Source organism: Bombus bifarius, unplaced genomic scaffold (assembly GCF_011952205.1).
Source record: "Bombus bifarius isolate JDL3187 unplaced genomic scaffold, Bbif_JDL3187 scf7180000008007, whole genome shotgun sequence".
Classification (NCBI taxonomy): Eukaryota; Metazoa; Arthropoda; class Insecta; order Hymenoptera; family Apidae; genus Bombus; species Bombus bifarius.
In genome coordinates this window covers 471,334-498,830 of record NW_022884385.1, presented here as the reverse complement: position 1 = coordinate 498,830, position 27,497 = coordinate 471,334, and the positions used below count along the sequence as shown (strand labels likewise).

The window sequence follows — 27,497 nt, the reverse complement described above, 5'->3', positions numbered from 1 at the left end:
CATCTAAAAACACAAAACAAGATCAAAATAACGTTTAGGAAGCACAAAACGAAAAGATGAAATAAAATTGACAAAGGAATCATAGACGCATATTCTTTAATCAAAGCATTTCCAGATCACAAGGCTGAGAAATATGTTTAGTCCGTTTTTCTTGATTTTCTCACTATTATGTCCCTTGATAGTTAAAACGAAGTATTTGAACATTAAATATATAGCTGAAGAAGGAAATAACCTGGAAAATTCGAAAATATAATCTTTTAAAATTAAGCGATAAATTTTAAGATTAATAATAGTTCACGTAAATAATATTATTGATATATTTTAAGTGTGCAAGGGGTTGACAAAGACACATTTTTAATTGGAAAATTAAATGTAGACGATTTTGATGTAGAATTGGTTCGCAATAAATTGAACTTTAAAATTGCTCTTTTATAAAGGATGAGAAATGTAACTTATCATGCGATTCACCTGTGTCCTTCGATTTAAAAAAATCGACAAGTATTCCACGTGGAGAAAAAGCTAGCCGAACAAGTCAGATAGAACCCGCAATCGTTAACATCGATAGACAGAGCCCTACTGTCATCGTCGTCTAATGTACTTACGTGGAGTCACGCCCCCGCTAGTATGAGGCAAAAGCGAACCGAGGGTAACCGAAGTAAAACGAAGCGTACCGAAGAAACCGCGATCTCTCTACGCTCGCGAGGAGCTGAAGTTCGCGGTGTTCCCTCGATCGAATCGCGCGGCAAAAGCCGCAATCCCGCCGCGTGCGGATAGCTGAACACAACCGATACGACACGCCGATACCTTTGCCCGTGTGTATGTATATCGGTGCACATACACACCTACATCGTGTCGCTTGCACGCCGCGTCAGCGATAAGGAGCGCCGATTGGTCGCTTCGCCGGTTGCTTCTCCGCTTGGTTCACCAAGACCTAAAGCGGCTGCGCGGTCCAGGTAAGTAAGCACTACGTACCTGGCTGTGCAATGTCTCCCAGTTTACTGTCACTGGCTCTTATGTGCTACACCGGGTCTCGAGTTTTTCGGGAACTCGTAGATCTGGCGTGAAGCTAGCTACTGCCGCAGCGTAATCCTCGATCTTCGAAACCGAAACGGAAGTGGACGGACGGCCACTAGCGGCCGCGCGACCAATGCCACACGCTCCTCTCTGGATACACCAGTGCGCCCTTAATATCGGCTCAGTAATGGTGGCGGAAAGTGACACCAGCTTGCACCGCGGTTGGCTCGTTTTATTGTGCGAACGAACATCGGTGAGTCGACGCCGATCCCCAGTCTAGCGGCTGTGTTTCGCTCGACCGGATGCGGTCAACGTAGTCTTCGTGTCTTCGACCGATTGAATCTCGCTCTCTCGGAACTAGAGGGACGCGTAGGTGTATCGAGCAGTCTCGGTTCTTTCGCGTGTTTTTGGCACGACGGAGATCGGTGAAAGCCGATCTTACTGGGGGAAAGAACTCGATTCGTCAACCGTTTACACATCGTCGATCACCTTTGTTTCAATGTAATTGCCGTTTATTTGGACGATTTTATATGGAATTTATGTAGTTTTGTTGGAAAACTGGTCAAGTTGTGCAGTGTCGTGACCATTTCCATGTCGCTGATTTCAAAGGAGGAATAATACGCTTGTCGGATTAGTAAGTTGATAATGTGACGCATAATACGACGAGTTACGTTTAGTGGAAGTTACAGCTGTTTTAAAGTTCCGTTTGAATGAATGGATGTTGTTTGATTAAGTCTCGAATGTTCTTCGATTATGAAAGACTAATATATCAAAATGATGAATCTGTGATAATACTGGCATTTATGAATACTTCTTTGGTACTAGTATTTACTCTTTAATAAAAGATAAGTTAAAATGTTCTTCTATCTAAGAATTAACTTTACTTAAAAATGTATATCGATGAAATTTAGATTTGTTTGGAGATAAATGAAATCCAATTATCCGTCATTTATTACTTTCATTTTTGACAGAATTAATTGCGATAAGCTTTAATTTACTCAAAAAGAATATTCTATTGATGCAATAGTTAAGTACGAAATCGGTACATTCTGGTCACGTTATAGTATCACACTAATTACTTCTTGAGCAGGAGGATAGTAACCGCAACTTTATCTTGGAGCAATCTATCCTCGAAGATGAAGCTGTTCAACCAGCTTCATCGTACACACTGTTTCCAGGTTGTTCTCCGTGAAAGACGTTAATTCTTAGTTAGAATTCCGCCTCATCGAAACTCTTCAATTTTGTATGCAAATTGACGATTCAAAGTAGCTTTCACACTGCAATTGTAATCACGTATATTTCCTGAAAATTGTTAGTTCTTTCATGAAGCTCAATTCTTTCTTTCAGATTTCTTTTTTATTTCCATAATAGAATTCTATTTTATTATGTACTATATCTTTTAAAAGAATATAGCTTTAGTAGTAAATGAAATAAATTTTACAAAATGAGTATTCATAATAAAATGATCATTTAAATGAATTTTGTTAAGACAATAATATTGTCTATAATTCTAATATTTCTATTTTATATAGATTAAAAGACATAGTTTTGCAGTAACAAATAAAATAAATGTTACAGAAGGCATGTTTATAAAAGAAAGCTTCGTTTGAATGAATATTATTAAAATGACATTATTCACAAGTCATGTTCCGATATCTCCGATTTTTTAGGGAAAATGTATATACAATATATAACGTAATCTTAATAATAAATGAAATAAATTTAACAAGAGGAATACTTACAATGAAAAACTCCGTTTGAATGATTATTGTCAAAGTGATAAATTATTAATACTACATATATTTAGTTTAATAATTTATGTGATTTTAAACAAGGCATTTATCAAGACCATTGAAGACAAAATTTTTAAATTAATACATAAATCTGCACAGCTTTTAATGCCCTTAAGGCGGATGCGTGGGATTGGCGCGCAATGATTCTTTATGGGTTTGCTTCTACTACTACTTTCGTCTTTTGCTGATCGGATGTGACAACTGTGTCCACTCCTCTATTTTACACGTTTACTGGTTTCAACAAATGCTGATTTAAACTTAACCTAAATCATTCGAAACTTTATAGTAATTCTCAGTTATAAATTTGGTTTTATAAATGTACTCAAATAAGTATGTGATTTCAATGAAATTAAATTAGTTAAAGAAGCACATTAACTGGCTATTTAGTTTAGTTAAATTAGAAGAAAATATATTGCAATATATTAGAAATTTAGTTAAAGTGGAAAAGGTATATTTATATATATATTGGAATTGGAAATATGTTTATTTATAGATATATCTATCTAAGTAATTTGTAAGTAACTATTTTTAGATAATTACTTTTATAAATAATTCTTAATAAATCTATTCTGTTGCAGCTTTTTAATTCATACTATTCAGGACATAAACATTATTGTATGAATGAACTTAATTTTCAAAGTTAATATTATTCGTTAAGTACTAGGACCTTTTATAAATTGTTTTAGAGACATTTTTACAGATATGTAATTAAATGTAACGACTATATAAAAATATCTATTTGCAATCATTTGATGTATATCTGTAAATATGTCATAAATGAATTTTTTGCCAGATATTCCATTAAATAATATATCTAACGAATTTGATAAAATATGAAAATATTTGATAGTTAAACGCCTCAAATGTAAAGATTGTTCGGTTCATTGTTTTGCTTGTGTTAAATGTAGCGAAAATTATGTCAGGATTATATAAGGCAATAAATTAACGCATTCTAGAAATTTGCTTACTGTATTCTAATCATATAAGAGTAAATGTTTGCATCGGAAATTCTGTCCTTCATGGATAGAGGTTAAAGGTATGTAGGCTAACGGTATATGTATATATACGTATATATATGGAAATAAAAAAAACAACGAAAAGAACTAGAAGGAAGCTACGTTTACGTTATGAAGCTAATTTATGTTTAAATACTATAATTTTGTTAAATACTATTTGGTAAATTATCTTAGGAATTGTGATGAATTAGAAATTTGAATTACATATAAAATTATATAAATGTAAGATTTTCTATTTTTTAAATATTTGTGCTATTATACATTAGATGGAATTAATAACGTAAACAAATGAATTATGAATTATATAAGTAATTTAATTATGTTTTCCATAATGGGGATAATAAATTGGCCAAATTTTTATTACAGGTAGTAAAAGCAATGTGGAAAAATATATTCTCATCGATTATGTTAATTATTAATTAATATAAATTGCTAATATTGTTAACTTATATTTTCTATTGCTATTAAGCAGGTTTGAACAAGGAATAAGAATTAGGGAAAAAAGTTAAAAATAAGGAATACAGATACATTTTTGCTTGGATATATACATATCCAAAAGCTTACTTATCAAAATAAGTATTTAATAAACCGTACATACTGTATTTTCGAACAAAAAGGAAAATAAAAGAATAATAAAATAGAATTTTCCATTTTCACGTACAGTAACAAGTTAATGTTTTACAATTTCCTAAAAATAAAGTACGATGATAATTTCTGCATGAATATTTTGTGCGCATCACGTATAAATTTTACTATATATCTGTTTTATAATTTATAACGCAAAGTGCAACATCCCTGTCTCTGGACGTACAAACAAGCATAAATAATATTTATAAACCAAAATATTAATTAAATACAAATATAAAAAATACTGCATTTTAGATAGAGTCAAAAAATTTTAAATCTTTTAAATGAATACTATATTTAATAATATAAATAATGTAATACTTAAAAATCAATGAATATCAGTTAATGCGAACATCTCAATTACTTTAGTATTTTGAACATGGAAACACTTACGATAGGAAACTTTTATATCATAAAGTTATATAAAACATTTTTAAATTACATTATCACAGTAAAATTTAAACATATTAAACATATGAAATTTTAAACATATATTTAATAAAAGTGTTATACAGCCTGAATAACCATCTATAGCATATAATAGATGTTAAATTTGGTCCAACTGAATATGTATTGAGGTTTTCAATATAATGGATAGTTGACTGTTTAAATACTTTTGTGATCACTGCGAAATACAGATATATTTGCACTAAATATCTTGTAATTTATATATATATATATAAATTATACATTATTAAATTATTATATATATAAATTACAAGATATTTAGTGCAAATATATCTGTATATATATAATATTTCGTGTTTTAAACGTTACCAATCTAATTATAATAGTCAAGTCTCATAATGGTGCTAATGAAATTTTAAAGTGTTTTGTACAGCACACATATTATATTCATAAAAGGCATCTACAAATGTTCGAATACTTTCATGAGCTTATATATATCTAATACGTAGATGTTTATTCTTATCGTATCTTGTTCCTATATTACACGCACAAACATAATTCCAGAAAAAAGAGAAAAAAAGAGATAGAGAGAAACAGGAGGAAGATATTCGAGTACTTGATCGAATTGTCTAAAAGTCAAAGAAAATATCGTTCACTGTTATTTGGTCGTGTCCATTGCATCGTATACATAGTATGTTACGTTAATATGCTTTATCACTATGCGACGAGAATGAAAACCAGATATATGCCACTTGGTGGAACACCTACGAGGTACACTAACGCAACATTGGCACCAACCAGAAAGATGTAGCAATCTTTCTTGCGTGGTGTGTCAATTCTTTTTTTACAACAAAAGAAGCTAGATACAAGCGATACGGCAACTGCGCGATCGCCCAAGAGTTACTGTCCTCGGACCAAAAGTCAGAGAAGCTGTCGTTTTATTTATCCGAATTATTCTGTTAACACATTGCAGTCTCAAGTGCTTTTTATGCTTTCTGCATAATATTCGAGGACATGAGATATTTCGTGGATTAGATTGTGATCGATAGATTGTGTAAAATTTTTAATTAATTTGTGTGCGAAATATACTGGAATTTGTGGAAAAATGGGATAATTATATAGAAAAGGGTATGCTTCGTCGATTTTAATGACCTTGAAATATGTTGTCAAAGTCAACATTCTTAACAACTTTTTTCTATACGTGTTACCGCCCTTTGGCCTTAGTTTCCGAAATATTCGCAAAAAACTACTACAATTTATGTTATGATTACACTTCTGAAGTAGGCGAGCGCATTTTTATGTAGCCCGATTTGATCCAATGATGAGAGAGATAACCAATTTTGTGATGTTATATAAATGAAATGCTGTTAGAAGCTAAATTGACCAACTCCGCACATTTTGTAAATTTTTTTAATTCATTATTTATGATACATGATTTAATATATGATTTAATCTCTCACAAAGAAAACAAATGACGTATTTCCATAATTTTATTTATAGTAAAACCTAAAAAGACCATTAAGAGACTAATACCTATAAATAATCTTAAATCTTAAGGTAAATTTAAACAAGTAATATTTGTAATATTTGATCAATTTACTATATCTTCCAATATATAGAGTCGTCTAATAATCTTTCTATAAATTGCAATGTCTTAGTATTTTATTCTATATTATTCTATATATAGTAGGTGTTATTTTTTTGACATTCAAAATGTTATTACGTTAAAGTACATTGAAAATTATAGTATACTATCAAAAGTATCCAATTTATTATATGTTCATAATAATTAGGTTTCGATTTGTTTTCATATTTAGTATATTAATATTATATTATGTGGTATTTTCATATTTAAAATGTATAATATTGTATGTACGCATTAATAAGTAATTAAGAAATAAGAAACAATGAAATAATTGGCAATTTCAAAAGGTTTTTAATATTTAGAAAATCATGCATTTAAGGAACGAGAGAATATAAGTGCTTATCTCTCACAATTTCTTATACATATAGCAACTCCATTTCAACATGTTTTCAATTAACAGTAAACATAAATGTGTTATAATTAAACGTTATGTAATAAGTGCGTTAATTAAATAAGATACCAATGCAATTTTTCGATATATTCAACACGTGCTGTACTTTACACACTTCTCCTTTGCCTAATGTCACAAGCGAAGATCGCTTTCTGGTGTTAACTGAGATACCAAACGTGGTGACGCGTGTTTCGGCGGGATAGAACAGTCATTGATTTCCACAGGAATACATCACGTGCGTCTGTTGCGTTCATTGCGTGAGTACTGTAGCATTAACGGGGCATAGTCGTGATACTGTGGTGTGTGCATGTCACTAGTCATAACTTGTTCGTTTTCATCGATCAATAAAACTAATGCAACGATCTCACATCGACCAGTCAATAGTGCATAATAAACGTTAAAGACTCGCTAAATAGTAGATTATGTATTTTTATAAACTTTAAAGTTGAGGGGATGAAATCTAAACAGAGACTTGTTTCATTTGCTCTAAATATTATTGAGTTATACTTTGGATATTTTATGTGCTTTTGTTTCCTATGTGAATTCTGTATTTACATTTCTGCATCTTTGAACTTTTTATAAATGCACGAAGATTTGTAGTTTGTTAATTTCTCCTAGCATGTTCGACGAATAATAAATAATAGCTTTCGCAAAATACCTTTTTTCTTTATTTTATATTGGGATCAGTTGCAATATGATTAATTTAGAAGATCATTCTCCTGAAATGCAAGTAGCAAGCTTTAGAAATGTGAAATTGGTATGTATGGTCGAAAAGACGCAAAACCTCCTTCAATTAATTGTCGTTGTGTAATAACAAGAAATTGATACAATAATCTTCGAGTTAATGTAACGATTAGGCAACGAGTTTTTATGCATTTGTAGAAAACTTAAACATGCAAAAATACAAAGAATGCAAAACTTGGCACCTATTATAATGTTTAATATGTAAAACAAATTTCTGATTAAGTTCTATTTCTTTATTTGCTTTTTTAAAAATATAAATTTACTCAAATATCCGCAGTCTCGAGGACTATAAATATCCAAGGACCCGGTACGATTATTTTGATTTTTTGATAAGCATTCATATAATGGTAGAGCTTGAAGAACTGAAACTAATTGTATTCTTATCCCGTAAGATAAAACTGCAGGTAACTTCAACTTTTTATGGTCCAAGCAGTAGTTGACATTTAATTCCAGGTAATTTATAAGCAATAATCAATCTATTTTAAAAAATTGTTTAGAATTTAAATGTGCTCTGTTCTTTTGTGCTTGTCTACGTTAACATTTTTGCGATAAATGAAGGTATGGCACCAAAAAGTCAATATATATTTTCGATACTTCAGATACTATTTTGTACATGCAGCACGTGTTACAGCATTGATACGAAGAGAAGTAGCTTCAAATTTTTATTGAAAATCGAAGCTTTGTAAGTACTAAAAAAACATACCAGCGAAAAAGGTATTCAATTTTTGGAAATTGTCCAAAGTTCTCAATTTTATTGGAAATCCCAAGTTTATATTAGAAAAGTAAATTTCAGGTTTTGAAATTCTGTTCAAAGATTTGGATGAAAATCATGATTTTATACCAGGGCAATAGAATAGTAGAAGAAATAATCGATTTTAAATTGGAATATGATTGCAACAAAATAAATTCCAGGAATTGATGAAAACTTTGAATTTGTAATTTTGATCGAAATCGTGATTTTGTATTAAGAAAATAAAATAGCAGAAGAAATATTCGATTTCAAGGTATTCCAAGAATTTTTTTTTATTATTTAATTTGTACTTTACAATTTGTCCAGCTGGACATTTGGTAAATTCCAAAAATTTAAAGCAACTTTCCTACGCACATTTATTTAATTTATATAACGTACATTTCCTTGCCACTGTTCATATTAATTCTGTTTCATTTATTAAATGTGCTTTATTACTATTTCCTATTAAATCACTTAAAATAATTAAAAATTAGCAAAAGAAAGAAAAACAGATGAAAGATAGTAATTTAGGAAACTGTATTGCATATTTTTAGACTAAATTCAGAATCATATAAATAACATTTACGTCACCTAATTTACATTGCAATATCGAATAATGAAAACATTGTACAAGAAAAGTAAAAAAAGTTATAAAGTAAGTTGCATTAGCAATTTTAATACAGAAACTCTATAAACAAGAAACATAACAAATACAGGGTGGTTGGTAACTGGTGGTACAAGCGCAAAGGGGGCGATTCCACGCGAAAAAAGAAGTCGGAAATATAGAATAAAAATTTTTCGTTTGAGGCTTTGTTTTCGAGAAAATCGACTTTGAATTTTCGCTCGGTACGCGTACACTTTATCACGTCTCGTTATAACGGATCTCACTGTAGATCGTTGCCTCGATGGAAAAATTAAAAAAAAAAATTTTTATTCTATATTTTCAACTTCTTTTTTCGCGTAGAATCATCCCCTTTCCGCTTGTACCACCAGTTACCAACCACCCTGTATATGTAAAAAATGTCGAGTTGAGCGTAGTTAATCGGAAACAGTTAATGTTAATATCTGATAAACTATTAATATCGTTAGTTCCAATTTTCCAAACTCTTGTCACAAAATCAGGTGTAGTACCTTATAAATCAGGGTTTGGGAAACTGTCATCACCATTTCGAATAGAGTATTTACGAATAAGCTGCTTACGCATAGTTATATTTTTATGTATAAAGTTATAGAATCAAAATCAAAATGGATCGCTTCACCTTCAAAATATTTTTGTATATCATGCGTAGTTTGTATGTTTTTGCATATTTAGATTTCCTAATTCATTGATATTCAAGCAAATCTACCCTATCCTAGAATTATAACTTATTTTATCCTAGAACTAGTCCTCAAAAAGACAGCTTTCAAATGTTTTGTTTTGCAACTTATTTGTTTCGATTATAATCATTTATGTTTAATATTTAGAAGTTCATAATTGTAATCTTGAAAAGAAACTAAGTCGAATAATGAACATGTGCTATAAGACATTTAGTGAGATGTAACAAGATATTTTTCTACTTGATTTTAGTCAATGGAACGTATTGATAACGCTTAATTACTTTATCTAAAAGTGTCTTACATATACATATACATATATTCTACTACATTTATACTATTGCACAAATAATCCGCATATGTATGGTTTTATATAAAATATAAAATAAAGTATCAGTTATATCTGTTTCAACCAATGACAATTGGTCGTTTATTAATGGAGCTATCATTGTGCTATCTTAGAATAAAAATGTTACACTAATTCGAGGAACATGGTATCTACATTTTTCTTGTATTCTTATTCATAGTAGGATCTGCAATAGTATTCAAGAGTTTCTGGAAAGTTTTTTCGTTTCATATTCCAAAGATGATGTTCTTAAGAATTTTAATTAATATCATATAACTATTACTTATTATTGCTACCATTACTTACCATGTTCTTATAGTCAATATTATTTAAAATTCTTAGATATCATCTTTGGAATAGGAAGTGAAAAATCTATCTGACTGGAAACTTTTGCACACCACTGTGATTAATGCAAGTACGATGTTATCGTAAGCCGACAGTAAGGTGCAATCGGGAGGGTAATGCAAAGGAACTGTACGTTTTACAGAAGACTGAAGGCTGATCTGCAATACCTCCGAAGGAGGGGACTACTGAAGGCGTCGGGTGAACTATCGTACCAAGGACGTAAATGCACCAGATGCGGTGCACCGTTTGGTAGATTTTACAACACCGGTGCTCTGTGCACACGCTGCAGGCACAGAGTTTGCAGACAGTGCCGTATCGAGGTCAGGAGCCCTGCCGATAACAAAGACGTCGAATGGATCTGTAACATTTGCTATAAGATCGCGTGAGTAATTCTTCCATTGTTACACCGTTTCCTTTTTGCATAGCTTACGTTGTTCGCGACTCTACTAAGATTCCTTCCGACGTTTCCTTGATTCTTTGTGCTTTTCTGTTTTATAAGATTGCTTATCTTCTTTTTTATAAAATAAGTGACACGATTTTAAATCGTTTGAAAGTAATGCAGTTTTAATCTATATTAAAAGTAAGGTTTAAAATACTCTATTATAATGCAATATTTTTTTGTATACGGCAAATTTGCCAAGATTTAATGTCGTACAAAATATTATATTAAATGTAGATTTTGTCAAAAATTATATTAATCTCTTAAGCCACCATAAAAATAAATTTTGATGAGTTCTGTTAATCGCTGTAAATTTTTGTATGTCTATATCGTAAAATTAATAAAATGCAATCTATATAAAATTCTAGTGTATTAAATATAGATTTATAAAAATAAAGTTAACAAACTATTTCAATATTTTTCAAGTGAGCGACAGGCTTCAATTAAGCATTTGGCTTTGTAGTTGATCGTATGATTATTAAGAGTACTAGTTATTATGGTCATTTTGTAAATTTTTATACGTATTGATTAACTATGAAGTATGAAAGACATTAGATCATTTTGTAAGTAATGTATTATATACATTATACGTGTAACTCTAAATCTTTGAAAAATGGAGTTTATCGTATGTATTAATGGATATTCATTGTTTTCTGAATATATGTATCAATTTTTTGGCAGTTTAATCACCCTGAAAAATTTTTAAACTTTTGACAATTGATAGGTCACTCTCATTTGATTATCGTCTTCAAATTCCGCATTCTGTTGAATTTTCTATTTTTTGAAAAAGCTCTTGCGGAGCGCGAAGTAATTAAAAATTTAAAGATTAGAGAGATTAACATACAGATTTCAAATTATGTTCTTTTATATTATTTAATATTTCTGCTTTTCATCTGAACATCGCTATTTTCTGAGCATTTTCGTCACGATTCATCAGTATTGATTATTTCTATATATATATACGTATTTGTAATTTTTCTAATTACTGATTGTACTGTTTTCCTTACATACGACCTAATTTTGGATTCAAAATTTAAGACAAGTAAGAAATAACGTTCCTTATGGAATGGCTTGATATGGTAATTGAAAAGTATTTCCTCTTGTTAGTGTTGCTGCCTTTTTTCTACTAAAAAATTAGGTATTTTTGCTTCCACCTTTCTTATGCAAAAATTGAACTAGTACTTTTGTTTCTTTAGGGAATTACACGTTGTTACTGAGAAATGGACTTATGTAAATTCAGTATGTAAATCTGTAAATGGAAAAGCAGCGTCACCTGTGGAATTATTGAAAAGCAGCATCCGACGAGCTTGGACAATCAACGGTTTGTTGAATATTATTTTTTTATTCTATATATGTTATATTTATAGTTCTAATGTCAAGTTCCACATTTTATTGCGATGTTAGAATCATAATAATATTATTGTATAAATTCATATGAATTAAATACATACAGACTTGAACGTAATAGCATATTCCATATAAATAATTAACATATCGATGTGAAATATCAAATATAATATATCTTCTATATACTATATACTATATATTATATAGTGTATTATATATATAATGTACTACAGTATATATAGTATTATCTTCTTATTTTCACATTAAATGCCATAAATAAATAAATAGCAGTTATGCAACAGTAGTTACATATGGATTTGTATACAAACATATAGCAGCAAATCATTTCATTGAATTAATGCAATGTCTAATCAATTTAGTTTTCCAAAAAGAGGACTTAAATTTCATCTAAGAAATAAAAAAGGAAGGAAGAATGTCGTTTTTGGAAAACATAAGTCAAACGTGAAAAATAAAATCATATATATTTGAAAACGCTATTTTAGAAGCATGTGGGAAATATATTCACTGAATATAACTCAACGTTTATAATAAATGTTTATGATGGAAATACAGACTGCAACAATTTATTGTATTACTAAATTTATTATTCAAAAAAGAGCTTATTCAAATTTCTGATTGTTTTCCAATTTCTGACAGAAATCCGTAATAACAAAAATTCATAAGTTCATAAAGAATTAATTGGAACCAAAATATTAGGTCGTCCGAAAAGTTTCTTTCATTTTATGAGGAAATAATGGATGCACAACATTTTTCGTTTTATATTATTTTATCGAATTACGTATGGTGCATTTTGTTCTATTAAGATAAAAATCACAACGTTTGACAGGTCAAGTTTCATGTTTGTATAAAGATGCATCGTTGTAAAAGACGTGTGTGTAAAAGAAAGACACTTTTCGGACAACTTAATATTTTACCATTCTATTATATTTTTTCATTAGAGCCTTTCAATTTCTACTATATCTTATGCAATAGAAATATTAAATAGATATACAGGGTGGTTGGTAACTGGCGATACAAGCGGATAGGGGGTGATTCTACGCGAAAAAAGAAGTCGAAAATATAGAATAACAATTTTTCGTTTGAGGCTTTGTTTTCGAGAAAATCGACTTTGAATTTTCGTTCGGTACGCGTGCACTTTATCACGTCTCGTTATAACGGATCTCACTGTAGATCGTTGTCTCGATGGAAAAATTAAAAAAAAAATAAAAAAAAATTTTTATTCCATATTTTCGACTTCTTTTTTCGCGCAGAATCACCCCCTTTCCGCTTGTACCACCAGTTACCAACCACCCTATATATAAATTTTGTCATTATCTTACAGCCAAGAAATAATTGAAAAGATCTTAAGGATTATAAATTTCTTTTCTATAAACTTTTTACTCCAATATTTCTGTTCATTAGATCCAATACTAACTACATTATATATAGTAAAATTGTTAGGAATAGCGTAAAATATATCATAATTCATACATACACACACATATATACGCGAGGAGCAAAACCGATGCAACATCATTTGAAACTGAATAACTTTTCCAAAATTGGACGAAACGACTTGGATTTTTTTTCTTAAGAATTTAGAAGGATTAATTTACCACGTGATATATAAAAAAATGGGAGGAAATTGCCATTGGTTGGAAAAAAAAAGGAAAGGTCACTTTTTCAACTTTTTTTTATCCAAACCTGTAATGATAATTTAAGCAGTTCGAAGATTTACGTTAACGATCACATTTTGGAGATTTATGTTAATTATATACGCGCTGAAAATTTCATCAAAATTGGTTAACGTCGCTATGAACTATAAAATGGCGAAAATCCCAGTTTTCGCGTCTTTCGGCCCAAAATCTACATAATTCGATGCCTGTCGCTTGTTTTTACATCAACCGATTTCAATAAAATTTTCAGCATATATATAACTGATATAAATCTATAAAATGTGTTGTTTAAATTTTTCTACATGCTTCGATAATAAAGTTGCAGAAAGCGAACGTTAATTTTTTTCTTCGCGATTTCGGTCAATTGCAGTTTTCCGAAAATTTTTTTTATACGTCATTTAGTAAACTAATCTCCGTAACTTTTCAAAAAAATCTATATCGTTTGGTCCAATTTTAAAAATGTTACTCAGTTTCAAAGATGTTGCATCAAGTTTTGCTCCTCGTTGTAAATTGTCGTACATTTAGCAGACCAACTGATTACTATAATAAATCTAAAAATTTGAATTCATTTTCAATGCAAGTACTTTTATCGATATTTGACGTATCGAAAATTTTACTTTCTTATCAAAAGAATCCAATAAATTATTCATACGTTCTGTGTATAGGTCCACCCACACGCTGGTCCGCAGCAAGGAAATCGCCAGAATTGCGTATATATCGAAGTTTGCCGTCTCGTCATCAAGAATATCGGGAAATCATTAACAAGAATGAAATCGTAAAGTCCGTTAACAGAGAAACGTGGAATTCTGATGAAAAGGAAGCAGTTGCCAAGGATGCGAATGAACAGTTCGATGAAAGTAATAGTTCCACGAAAGACGACCCATGCAAAGATGCGATAACAAAAAGCGAATCGATTTCTCTCGAAAAATTGACGTCACGAGTCGAAACTAACGAACGAACGAATGCGAAACGAATAGAAAAGCTGTTTAATAAACAGGAAGAGGAAGTGCTATCGTCGAATGCTATAAAAACGAAGAAAAACGACCGATCCGCTGCAAGCACCAGCTGCAATAAAACAAAGATCGAAGAGCCAGACGAGACGACAGGTAGCCAAGAGCAAAATATACCAAGAATTTCATTGATAAAACCACCGAGAATATTGTCGAAGTTTATTTCACCAGAGATAAAATCTCCAATTAAACATGGAGATAGAAAATCGAATATCCCAATATTTAAAAGAAGCTGCAAGGAATTCGAAGACATTAGAAGCCCCCAAGAATCATCCAAACGTTCTCTCATCCCTCAAAGGTATTTATTCAATCACGGATTCAATCAAGGTTTCGATTATATAGGATTATATAGGAATCGTTTCGAACAAAACAAAAATTTCGTTACACACCCATAGGAATCATCGAAATATTCTTCAAAAGTACCCTGATTTTCAGTGATTTTCAATGATGACCTAGGTATTATTTATGCGATTCGTCTGATAATTCACGTTCTGTTTAGTTTCAATGCAAGTAAAACTGTTCGAGAAATCGTTTCGACTAAAACAAAAATTGCAAAGTTAAGATTGTTAACGTTCAAAGGAAACGTGAAAATGTGTAATCGTGCGAGTTATTGACACCTGCTTAGTTCGCATCCAATCGTTTTGGAATTATAGTGGTGTCATATACTTATTAGCGATTATTCTACTTAGAATATTTACGTGCTTATAAACAATATATGAAAACAAATTAGGGAAACATCGGATATGAAATACTGACACTCAACAATGATCGATTTAAGAAGCGAACTTAGATCAGTAGGAAACATGTCTTGAAAATAAAATGATAATAAAATAGCTTGAACAGAAATGTTTATATTCCCACAATTAATGCGCGATACTGAGAATGCTATCTCAAGAATTGATTTCTCAAAGGAAGAAATTGAACCGAAATAAGAGGGGCTCTACCGTACTTGAAAGTAACACATCCATGTTATAGATATCTATACATCATTGTAGATGTTACACATACAATAGATTATATTATTATATTACGTTATGCATCTTATTAAACAGCATTTGAATTTCTTCCAGATACCGAGGTAGTACCGACGACTTGCGTCGAAGTCGCGAGGACATAAGCTTACCTAGCCTGATCCCCAAACTGTTATCTCCAAAAAACAAGGAAGACCGACTAAAGCGCCAAGATAGCAAGGACGATATCCGCTGCGTATTCAAGTCTAACCGAAAAGAGTGGAAAGAAGAAACCCGAGCATCGTTCTTCAACCAATCGACAGGGAAGGAGGACTCTAAGTACGGCATTCGGCTATTCCGGCGGGACAACAGCCGCGAAGACGTGGGTAGGGAGAGCGCGAATTCAAATGCGAATAACGCGGCTGTTGCTGCAAAAGGAAAGCAAGCCGGGAAAGAGGAGAAGCAGGAGAGGACGGAGGAACGCGTGGGCGTCTCGACCACGTCGAAATCGAAGTCGACGGTACACGAACAAGGCAGGACGAGGGCACCGGACAGAGAGGGCAGTAAGGAAAGCCTCTATGGCAAGTCGTCGAGAAATGACGAGGAAGGGCCACGCGTGAACCAGCATGAGAGAGTGAAAGCCGAGGCGGCGGCCAACGAACAGACGATGCTCGACGTGGTCGTCACCGACGAGAAGCTGTTGGAAGAACAAGAAGGCGTGAAGAAAGGAGAAAAGGAGGCGAACAAAGAGGAAAACTTGATAGTCGAGGAGGCACAAGCATTGGAGAACGATAAGAACACGGACTCTATGAAGGAGATCGCTGAAAGCCTGATCGAAAATTCCGAGGCCGATGTTACCGCGTTTGGAACGTATGACAGGAAAGATTCTGCATGTGGGAGGAAATCCGACGATTTTCAAGTGGTTAGTATCTGGTGGCTGTGTTACGAAGGATTTGGTAGTTTGAAGATTTGATTGAGTTTCAATTTATTGTAGAATTCGAAAGTTAATTAGATTTTTATGAGGCTAATACTTTCAAGTATTAATACATATTAAGTTGAGTATCGATCTAATTTTACTTTGCAACTGTATTCGATATAGGTACGTCGGAAGTTTTCAAAGGAGGAGTTTTCCAATCCTGATGATACGGACGATACTCCAAATAAACGTTGCTCCAGTGTAAGTTAACTATATTTTATGTATTTTGTCGTTGATTTTAATGTACTCATTTTAAGAGTATAGGTGTCGATGCATGAATAACGATTCTCATAATAATCGGAGAAAAACAATATATAAAGTGAGAGATAAAACTTATCTATATGTCGAACATTATTTCGTGTACAACATTTAACGGATAAGTATAAGTATGATTTAATGGATCACTATCTGAATCACGTGGCCTAGTTTATAATCATAGCGAAAGCAAATAGAAATTTATTTTTGTAATTGAACACGCACCTGAGAAGTTTCGGAGTTGATAGTATTCAATAATATTTTATTATATAACATTTTATTATTAAATACTATAATATATTATTATTGAATATTATACAAAACAACTTTTTCCTGTACTCTTCATTATATAATACCTATATGTGGAATTACCATTGTCTTCCGTACCTATGAGCACGACCATTAAATTCAATGTCTACATAGCAATCAAGTTATAGTCAACAAAACGTGGCCATCGTTATTTTCAAACAGAGTGGTTTGTAAAATGCTTAAGTCATGCAAATAAATAAAGCAAACAGCGTTCATTATTTTTATAACATTTAAATAATTTTAATTCTACAACAGTATGTCCAATATTTTATGTATTAAAAATTGTTTCGTAAAGTTAAGGATCATTCACAAACATTAACGTCTTTAGAAAATATAAAAAAAAGTTCAGATAGGACAGATGTAAAAACAAGAAAATTGTATGTAATTTCTAAATAACTCTTTCCAATTCTAACATAATTTTTCATTCTGGCCTAACATTCTATGGATATAGATTCTGCTTAAAAAATATATTTCTTATCAGAATTTCTTCCTCTACCATATAACATGACTGTTTTATTTACAATTATTTAAACTACTAAAAAATAATTAAATCGTTTGAATAATAATTAAAATTCTCTATCTTTGAGGATATTAAATGCGACACTACTTAGATTACTAATACATTACTTAAATAAAAAATATTCCGATTTGTACATAGCCATATTATTTCTTTTATAGACTTTTCTATTATTTGTTATACTACAATATAGTAGAAATACAAACAAATACTGAATTCCTTACAGCACTTATCTCCGGAAGCAAGTCCACTGAGCACTAGATCGTCGAGATACAGCCCAAGGGAGAGTGAGAGCGAACCAACTCCTGCACTTCCACGGAAAACGGGTGACTCGTGCTCCGCGTCCCAAAGAATACGAGATGCGATTACAAGGACCAGAAGGGAATCTAATAGCACTAGATACGAGAGCAGCGGTAGCGAGAGTGTCAGGTGTGTGTAAATTGAATCACGCGACGCTTCAAGTCGCGAAATTTAATTTACCACTTAATTTACCGTATCTAACACGCACTTCGAATAATCAACTATTTACTACCGGAATAATCAATCATTAGCAAGTAGTGGCGGAAATTTCCACTCTTATACATGAATTAGAAATCGAACCAGTGAAAAGAATTTCAATAATTGCGGTGAAACGTAGTTCTACGTCTGAAGTGCCAGATTTTTAAGTCTAGCACATTTTCTTTGAATCTTTTGTCTTTGCTTTGAATAAAAGAAAGCTGAACCGTAGAATTTCGTTTTATAAAGTTGTTGATATTTGAGAGACAAGCAACTTTTCATTATTTTGTGTAAAAAGGTAAAAGCAATGTTGATACAAATTTATTGCTTTTCTCAATACATACTTGAGTTTCTCAAATTTTCTATTTTAACATTAAATTACTATTATTTTAATATTAAACTATTTCCATATCGTATTTAGATAGAGATAATGTTACATGTATCTACAGTTGAAAAATTAGTATCTTTATTGTTAAGATTTCATTTGAAAGAAAAGTGTATCAAGAATATCTGTGAAAATCGTGTTATAAGACAACTTATCAAACAGTGAAAAAGTTATTTTTATAATTTTCGTTTCCAACAAAACCTGATATTGTGCTTCGACTAATCGAATTACTTTGTAAGTCATAACACATAGTTTTATATTTATTGAATTAGTAATAATATTATTAATATTAATATAAAACACTCGTTAAAAATAACATTAAATAAGTATTACTTATTTCGATAATTAATTAATTATCTTAATATATTTTTTAGATTTTCTGTCATACTTTTATTTTGTTTCTTCTTCCCGATTAGATTAAGTGAAACTGGTCTTCATGGGTACGTGGAACTGGCTAGGAAAGTGAAGTTTTTCGGTGGAAACGGAAGTAGTGCGGTTCCATCGACGATCGGAAGTGATGAAGTAGTGCAACGTGATAGCGCAACAAGTGCAGGTGAAGATGATCCTCACGACGATAATCATGGGAGAACAGGTCCCATTTCATCTCAAGGAAGAAGCATGCTTCGTAGAAGGCGACAGTTTGACGCTCAAGGTATGTAAACATGATCTTTTATTTATTTTTATTACCTGTATTATACTAACCTAATTTTTAATCCCGTTGTGCACGCATAATATCAAATACATTCTACATATGATTATTTGTGCAGATATATAATATGTTTTTTGTATCTTCATTTATTTTTGTAATATATTCCAGACAACTTAAAACATAGATAATTACGAATATCAAGTGAAGTTTATACATAATAATTGAAAAGTATTATTACATATTACTAAAATATTTGAATATCACATATTGAATAAATAATTAAATATAAACAATTAATAGTTGATAAATATATTAATAAAGTACTAGTCGTTAATGGAATGAAATTAATAAAATAAAGATATAGATTCATTCTGTAGCATTCTCCAGAATATACATATATGTTTTGCTCTATTTTGCGATAAGATATATTGAAATATTTTAGACAAGTGTATGCAGAACAAAATGAAAATTTAATAAAATTAATTTTTAATTTTAATATAGCTTCTCATGGTTAACTCAGTGTTTTATATTGATAATAATTTCCTCAATTTAAATCCATTTATATTAAAATAAATTATACAAGTCAATTGATTTGATATTCTAATAAACCATTATTTTATTAAGAAATATTTTCGTAGATAGTCTCCAAATAATATGTAGAATTTTAAATACATTTATTATAAAAATAGAACTTACATTCAATTCTAATGAGTTACCAATTATTTTCTTTCGACTGTTGTGTTATAACAATAAATTCTACTAATAGTCAATGATTTCGAGCACAACATCATGTTTCTTGTTGTGCAGTAAGCAAAATTCACTAACAAAGAAACAAACAAAAGAATACGCAACGATGAAGAAGAAGAAACAACGATGAAATCTTTGCAACGCAAACAATGCGCGAAACAATTCATGTTTCTGTAATTGAAAAGAATTGCACTTTGAATCTAAACAGCAGACTATTTTCTCGCGATTGTCAACAATATTCTTTTAGCGAACAATCGGGTATACAGGGTGGTTGGTAACTGGTGGTACAAGCGGGAAGGGGGTGATTCTACGCGAAAAAGAAAGTCGAAAATATAGAATAAAAATTTTTCGTTTGAGGCTTTGTTTTCGAGAAAATCGACTTTGAATTTTCGTTCGGTACGCGTGCACTTTATCGCGTCTCGTTATAACGGATCTCACTGTAGATCGTTGTCTCGATGGAAAAATTAAAAAAAAAATTTTATTCTATATTTTCGACTTCTTTTTTCGCGTAGAATCACCCCCTTTCCGCTTGTACCACCAGTTACTCACCACCCTGTATAAATCGATATTACATACGACGTATAATTTGCCGAATTTTCTTCAATTTCATCAATCATAACAGACTGTTAAGGGATGCTATAAACCAGAAGAACGACACAGAGAAACGCTATCGGTACTTGAACGCGAAATCGGTAGCGATTTGTTCATATTTGTATTCTATAGCTTCTTAAAAGGCATAACCATAACTAATAGTCGCAGTTCATACTAACTATCGTAGCAGCAAGTAACATTTCGCTTTCGTGCCTGTTTCCCCCCTATTCGAGTCTTTTACATACAGGGTGTTCAAAAATTACGCCATGTCTTTGACAGATGATTCTACACCTTCAAACGTAATATGACGATTTGAAATTCATGCTTGCTTTGAGACTTTTGTTCCTCGTGACGAGAACTACACAATGTAATAACAAAATTTGGCTTTGAAATTGAAGGTCTCCATTGATCCCAGGATATAGAATCATCTGCCAGAGCCATAACATATATTTTTAAATACCCTGTACGTTAACATTCAAAGACCACAGGGTAAAATATTATAAGTAGCATTTTCTCAGTTTTATAGAACTTTAAAGTGCAGAACACTGTTAATTAATTGTATATTATCGATATCATATTTTTTTCTTTTTTTTTTTTTTGTTTCTTCATATAATCTTCAACTAGTAGTCTGTGGATTTTTATACATTTATACAAAATTTGAAGATATAAAAATATATTTAATATCCAAAAGCGTATAAGATATGAAGAATAGGGTATTCATTAGAATTTTAATCTGTCAATCAAGAGAAACGATTTAACTCGTCATTCGAGTAGTAATTTATGTACCTATTTAAAGATACCTATCTTTTCACGCGTAGTTTTAATTTTGCTACAAATAAGTTGTATCATATTACATCACATTTACATTTGCAAGGTCTAAAACTGACTTAACTGAAGTTGATTTGTTTTTACTTTTATCAATGAATCTGATTAATGGACGTCACGGTTAACAAGTTAGTAGGTTAATAAGTAAAATAAATCTTCTATTTCTTTAGCCGTGTCCATAAAAACATAGATTTTCATAAAAATCTGTAGTCTATTAAGTCAGAATATCACAATGAGTTTATTCTTCATAACCATTGTAGTTAGTATACCGTACAATGAAATGTTATGATTCGATTAAATTTATTTTTAATAGTTATTATACAAATAATTGCCAAACTTTCTACGACAAATAGTAAATATACAGTGCTGTGAATAATTATAGACTCAAACACCTCAAATTGGATGCTATAGGAAATCAGGAGATATTACATGACGGATTATTGCCCGTCATAACAGAAATTGAAACCAAAAAGGCATTCTTCAGCGAGATAATGCTCTTATTCATACAGTTACCGCTAGAAAAATGTGGTTTCAAGATTTTGAAAATTTCATTATTACCATGGCTAGCATCGAGACTGAATTCGACCGAGAACCTGTGGAGAATTTTAGCAACAAAAGTTTACGATCAGGGGAAGCCACCTATGGAAAACATCATTAAAAAAAAATAAAATCCGTGTGGCCGGATACTCAAAATGAAACTTGCACAAAATGAAATAATGCACAGTATATCTAACAAATTAACAGAAGAAATAAAAAATAAAGGAAAATCCGCTAAATGTTAGACGAAAACGTAACAACGTTAACATTGAGTTTATACTTGTTCACAGTCAGAAACGCAATTGTGAGAGAAAATTTAATTTTTCCTAAACTCCAAAAGAAGAAAATTTTTGTTTGTTGTATCTTCAATTTTGTTTTATATTATATGTAATTGTATAAACGATTTTGTCAATTTTTGTTTTAATATTATGAAAAATCTAAAAATAGGGTTGAGTTTATAATTATTCACGGTACTGTATGTAGTAGTAAAGATGTGTTCTATATTATACCGCAAAATTTGATACAGTGTAAAAATCAATATCTATAACAAATTTAATTGTTTTCACTATAAATCCTATCACAATTTATAATACTATTTTAAACTACCATAAAAACAATGTTTAGTAAATTATATAGTATATCGTAAAATTTTATAATATACTGGGTGGTTGGTAAGTGGTGGTACAAGCGGAAAGGGGATGATTCTATGCGAAAAAAGAAGTCGAAAATATAGAATAAAAATTTTTTTTTTAATTTTTCCATCGAGACAACGATCTACAGTGAGATCCGTTATAACGAGACGTGATAAAGTGCACGCGTACCGAGCGGAAATTCAAAGTCGATTTTCTCGAAAACAAAGCCTCAAACGAACAATTTTTATTCTATATTTTCGACTTCTTTTTTCGTGTAGAATCACCCCCTTTTCCGCTTGTACCACCAGTTACCAACCACCCTGTATATACAGTAAATTTAAAATTCAAAATGTATACATATAAACCATAGTAATAGAAAATAATATTCCTATAATATGTAAGTACCTTTAGCATGATCTTTAATAATACACAAATACATTAGTTCTCTTAATAGGTAATTTTTTATAATGTACTAATTCCATACAGAAATAAGTGTTATTTTTAATTATTAATGCATCGTGAATTTACATAATTTTATCAAATTCAGATATTAGTACGAGTCGATCGAATTATTCAAATATTTATGGACGACAATATATGTACTATTATGCAGCGTACAAGAAGTATGATACATGCAGGATCAACATGAATGTAAATGAAACTTTGATCCTTTTGTTCCAACATTGTACTTGAAGCAACGGCATTAATATGTAAGTCGAAATAGAACTGATTATGTTTGTGAATGTATGTTCTAATCCGTGATATTATAACATACTTCTAACGAATTACGATCATGTGAAAGATATCGGTGTAATACTTAGATAGGAATTTTAACGAAAGTAGAAACATTATCTCTCGGTGGCTTCGAAACTGTGCTTTACGACCCATGTGGAGTAACACGCGTCAATTCTCCTAACGGCTTTATACAATTGCATTGACTTACAATCTATCTTTGCTCATTTTAGACGTTAATAGGGTCTCCTCTATGAGCAAGAAATTTGACTAAAAAAGAAAATTAAGTAGCCTTCTGTAAAAGGAGCTCATAAGAGAAAATAAAGAATTGAATAAATTATGTTGGAAATTTAATTCTAGTTTTTTAATATTATCTGCCTTTGAAGTGATAGTTCTAATGGCTTTTAAAAAGTTTTGTTTACTTGCAATTTAACGTCGCATTAACTACAAGGTTGTTAATACTTTATATGTGTATCTATTGCTCAGTATTCCTATACAGATATAAGATCATAAACAATTCTACCCTAAAACAATTTAATAAATTTTTTCTCCTCTTTAATCTGAGCTTTATGTCGCGAATAAATTTCGTTTCGTGTATAAAACGCTTAACAGTCCAAGTTTTAAACAACCACGTCCCTTCATTATGTAAATATAAAAATTATATTCTTAAAAAATTTGAAAAATTTCGTTTACTGAACAGTTAAATTTCAAACTTCCCAATATGTACGTTCATTATTTTAAAATATTGTACAGATATAAGAATGCTACCTTGGGGAAGAATTTAGAGTTTAATTTCAAGTTTATTTCATTCATTCAAATGTATACAAACTTCGAAATATCTTTTCCGTATACCCATTCCACATAACTAAAAACACACATTACCGACGTGTCTGCCAGCAACACCACCACGGTTTTGTATTTCAATAAGCCTATCGATTATCGAAACCATTGGCATACTAGCCCGTATGAAACCAGTCGGAGTTCTCTCTGAAACCCGCGAACGCCAGGACAGTATTATCAGCGTAGCCAGTGCGGTATCGTTTCCGTATCAGAGTTCAAACACGAAATTGTTGATAAGAAAAATGTTATTCGCCGTCCCTGTCAGTGAACGTGCAAAAGATACGTAACATATATAAACACGCGATCTGAAATAACAGATACTTGCTCGAAACGACCACTTACTAAATTGTCCAGCGAGCAATAGAATCTTTCGATGTTAAATTGAAATTTATTTAATTGCAATAACAAAAGAATATCGTCTTTTTTAATAAAATATGATTTCTGAAATTAAAATTGCCTGAAACGAAATACGTAAGATATTTGAAAATTTGAGGTTTAATTGTGTGAATGAAATAAAATTATATTAAATATGTTTAATTCTCTCTTTTTTTTTAAATAGAATTGTTATATCTGTACGAGAGTTTAAAATAACAAACGCGCACGCTGAAAAGACATATAGAAACATTTTTAAGTTTAACTGTTAATTACAATTTTCGATCGATAATGGAGAAAAATTCAACGTACTCGAAACAAAATCCACGTCCCGTTGTTCCTATGCTTTTCGTCCCCGAGTTCGCATGATATAAGCACGAACAAACGGCCGAGTTGAATGCAAATCACGCGTTTCACGGTGTGAGATATCCATCCTATCTGGAGGGACGAACATCCTGCAAACATGGATGTGAGAAGAATATGCCAACTATTAATCACGGTCTTCGTGTCCATGTATTTCTTGCTCTTCTACGCCGGGATCGCTGTTTTTCTCTATTTTCTGTGGATAGGCTAGCCTAGCCACGAAGGTAGTCGCGTGTTCAATGTACAGAATTTCTTGAAAATCGCGCAGAGGAATCTTCTTTTCGATTTAAATGGATGTTCTTTGAAACGAAAAGAGAAAAAGAAACTAAATAGAAACGAATCTGGGACTCTAGGATTTTATGCAGTTTCATTGAGAAAAAGTAGATCAGCGATTATATCACGAGTTAAAGTGTCATTGCGTCCCTCGTTTCTTTCTTCGCCTCATTATAATTTATTCCGAGTCATTGGCTCTGATTTCTTCGATTTCTTTCTTTCAAATGGCTCTGTAGAAAATTTCCTGTGAAAATAAGAAATAGTGTCTTTAGCTGTAGAATCGCATACTGTTATTGTGTCTATTTCCACTGTAACAACTAGGTATATTTTGAGATGTACGTTGCGACTCTTTCTACCTCTTTGTTACGGAATTTTCCTGAAAACATGACAAAGCGGTATCACAGAAAAAATAATGTCATTAAACGTAAGTTCATTTATTCGATTCGTATGAACTTATTTTATCGTATCATTCATCGCAGATTTCTCCCATATTTTTTCTTTTGTCATTTCTTTGAAATATATGATAATATTATTATATAAAATAATATGAGATATAATCCACATCATAGGATGGTTTATTGTGCATATTGCATCTAATATATTTCAAGGCATTCATTATGATTCTCTACATTTCGTTGTTACAATAGCTTCTCTAAACTAGTACCAAAACACAAGGTTAACTTTATTAAACCATAGAATGTTTGTATGGTATTTATTTCAATACATTTATTGATCATTTTTTCTATATTCATATCTGACTGTTTCTTTGAAATATCTTACGTAAAAATACAAGATACGTATTGTCCAATTATCTGAAATACGTAATACTACTATCATTCTATGCTTGCATTATCCATTCGACGTCAACAAAGCTGTAGTTGTACTTTTCCCATAAAAGAATAAGATTTGCTAAATCAGGCAATATTAATATATACATATAATATATGTTATATTATATCAAAAAGTTCGCTACAATTTCTTTTTCCGTGTTTCAATGAAATCCTGAGTAGTACGTAAGATTTATTTATAATATATAGGAATAAATAATGTATATATCGATTATAAAATGATTTATTATGCTTGCATTTTAATATATTCTAATAAATTTTCGTATTTCAATAGTTCTTCTTGAACCGTACCAAAATGGCATCACATAAAACACTATAAAATTAGTTTATTATCCATTACTTTATTATCCTATGTACATTACCCTTACTTCTCCGTTATAAATATAACTATTATTTTAATATTATATGTCATTATTACGTTTAATTATTTTATATAATTATATATATAATTATGTATAATTGTACGTACAATTATCGTATCTATAATTCCTTGCACTTTTTTCTCATCATTCTCCGAAAAATCACAACAGCGTCTCATCAGGGTTCAGACGACGGCATTGACTATAAAACGGTTTACCACGATTTCATCGAAGGGAACTCGTATAATTAGGAAAATTCTGATAATATAATATTATCATAGAACACGTTCGTCTGAAAAGAGACTTTGCCTGAAAACGTGAGAACAGTACGCCCACTTATAATCCGCTTTTAATTAATTAACAGCACCATCGGATAATGCTTCTGTCGGTTACAAGGAATAGGAGGAAACCCGGTGTCTCGATTGTTTCCTTTCGTGCGGCAGACGCAAATTTTTGTTTTGTAATATATATATATACGTGTGTACGTACACGTAGAAACGTGGAGAGCTGGCTTTTGAGCGCGGGAGAAGCAAGCGAGCGAGCAGGTGAGACGAAGCGAAGCGGGGCTGAGGGAAACAGCATAGAAATAATAGTATAACAACGTTCTCTGTATCGCACTATAGTCCGCTCACCTGCGACGCTTATACAAGGTGTCACGAACTCATCGTAGAGTCGCCGTCGTTGCTAACATTTTTGTTTGCTTTCTGCGTATTTCATAAATTCTTACATTCTTTCTCTTTATTTTCTACGTATTATAATTATACGCTATACGTTCTTATTTTCTGCTTAAATTTGAATTTCTAGAGATTTTCTTTGCGTAGACAGAAGATCTCGGAAACTGTCCTTTGTAGAATTTTTGTCTTTTACGCTCCTAGTAGGTTTTTACGTCTCTTGTTTTATTTCTTTTTGCTTCGTAACTTGTGTAATTATATTTTGCGTTTAATTTATTATTTCGAGGAGTTTGATCTTCTTTTGAGATTTTCTTTGCAGAGATGTA

At 31.2% G+C, this 27,497-nt stretch overlaps 1 protein-coding gene and 1 long non-coding RNA gene across 5 annotated transcripts in view; one reads left to right on the top strand and one right to left on the bottom strand.

Moving 5' to 3' along the window:
- Window positions 1-27,497, top strand: part of LOC117206467 — a 101,342-nt gene that overhangs the window by 12,241 nt on the left and 61,604 nt on the right. For all 4 annotated transcript variants that reach the window (XM_033445818.1, XM_033445820.1, XM_033445819.1 and 1 more), the window contains exons 2-8: window positions 10,516-10,755; window positions 12,009-12,133; window positions 14,501-15,143; window positions 15,916-16,717; window positions 16,895-16,972; window positions 18,079-18,281; window positions 19,149-19,384. In XM_033445818.1, coding sequence (XP_033301709.1) covers window positions 10,516-10,755; window positions 12,009-12,133; window positions 14,501-15,143; window positions 15,916-16,717; window positions 16,895-16,972; window positions 18,079-18,281; window positions 19,149-19,384 — 2,327 coding nt within the window. The remainder of the gene's footprint in view (window positions 1-10,515; window positions 10,756-12,008; window positions 12,134-14,500; window positions 15,144-15,915; window positions 16,718-16,894; window positions 16,973-18,078; window positions 18,282-19,148; window positions 19,385-27,497) is intronic.
- On the bottom strand, window positions 83-593 carry LOC117206470. Its single transcript, XR_004487402.1, has 2 exons — window positions 469-593; window positions 83-232 (listed from the first exon to the last, which is right to left on the bottom strand). It is a non-coding gene; the product is annotated as an uncharacterized LOC117206470 (long non-coding RNA).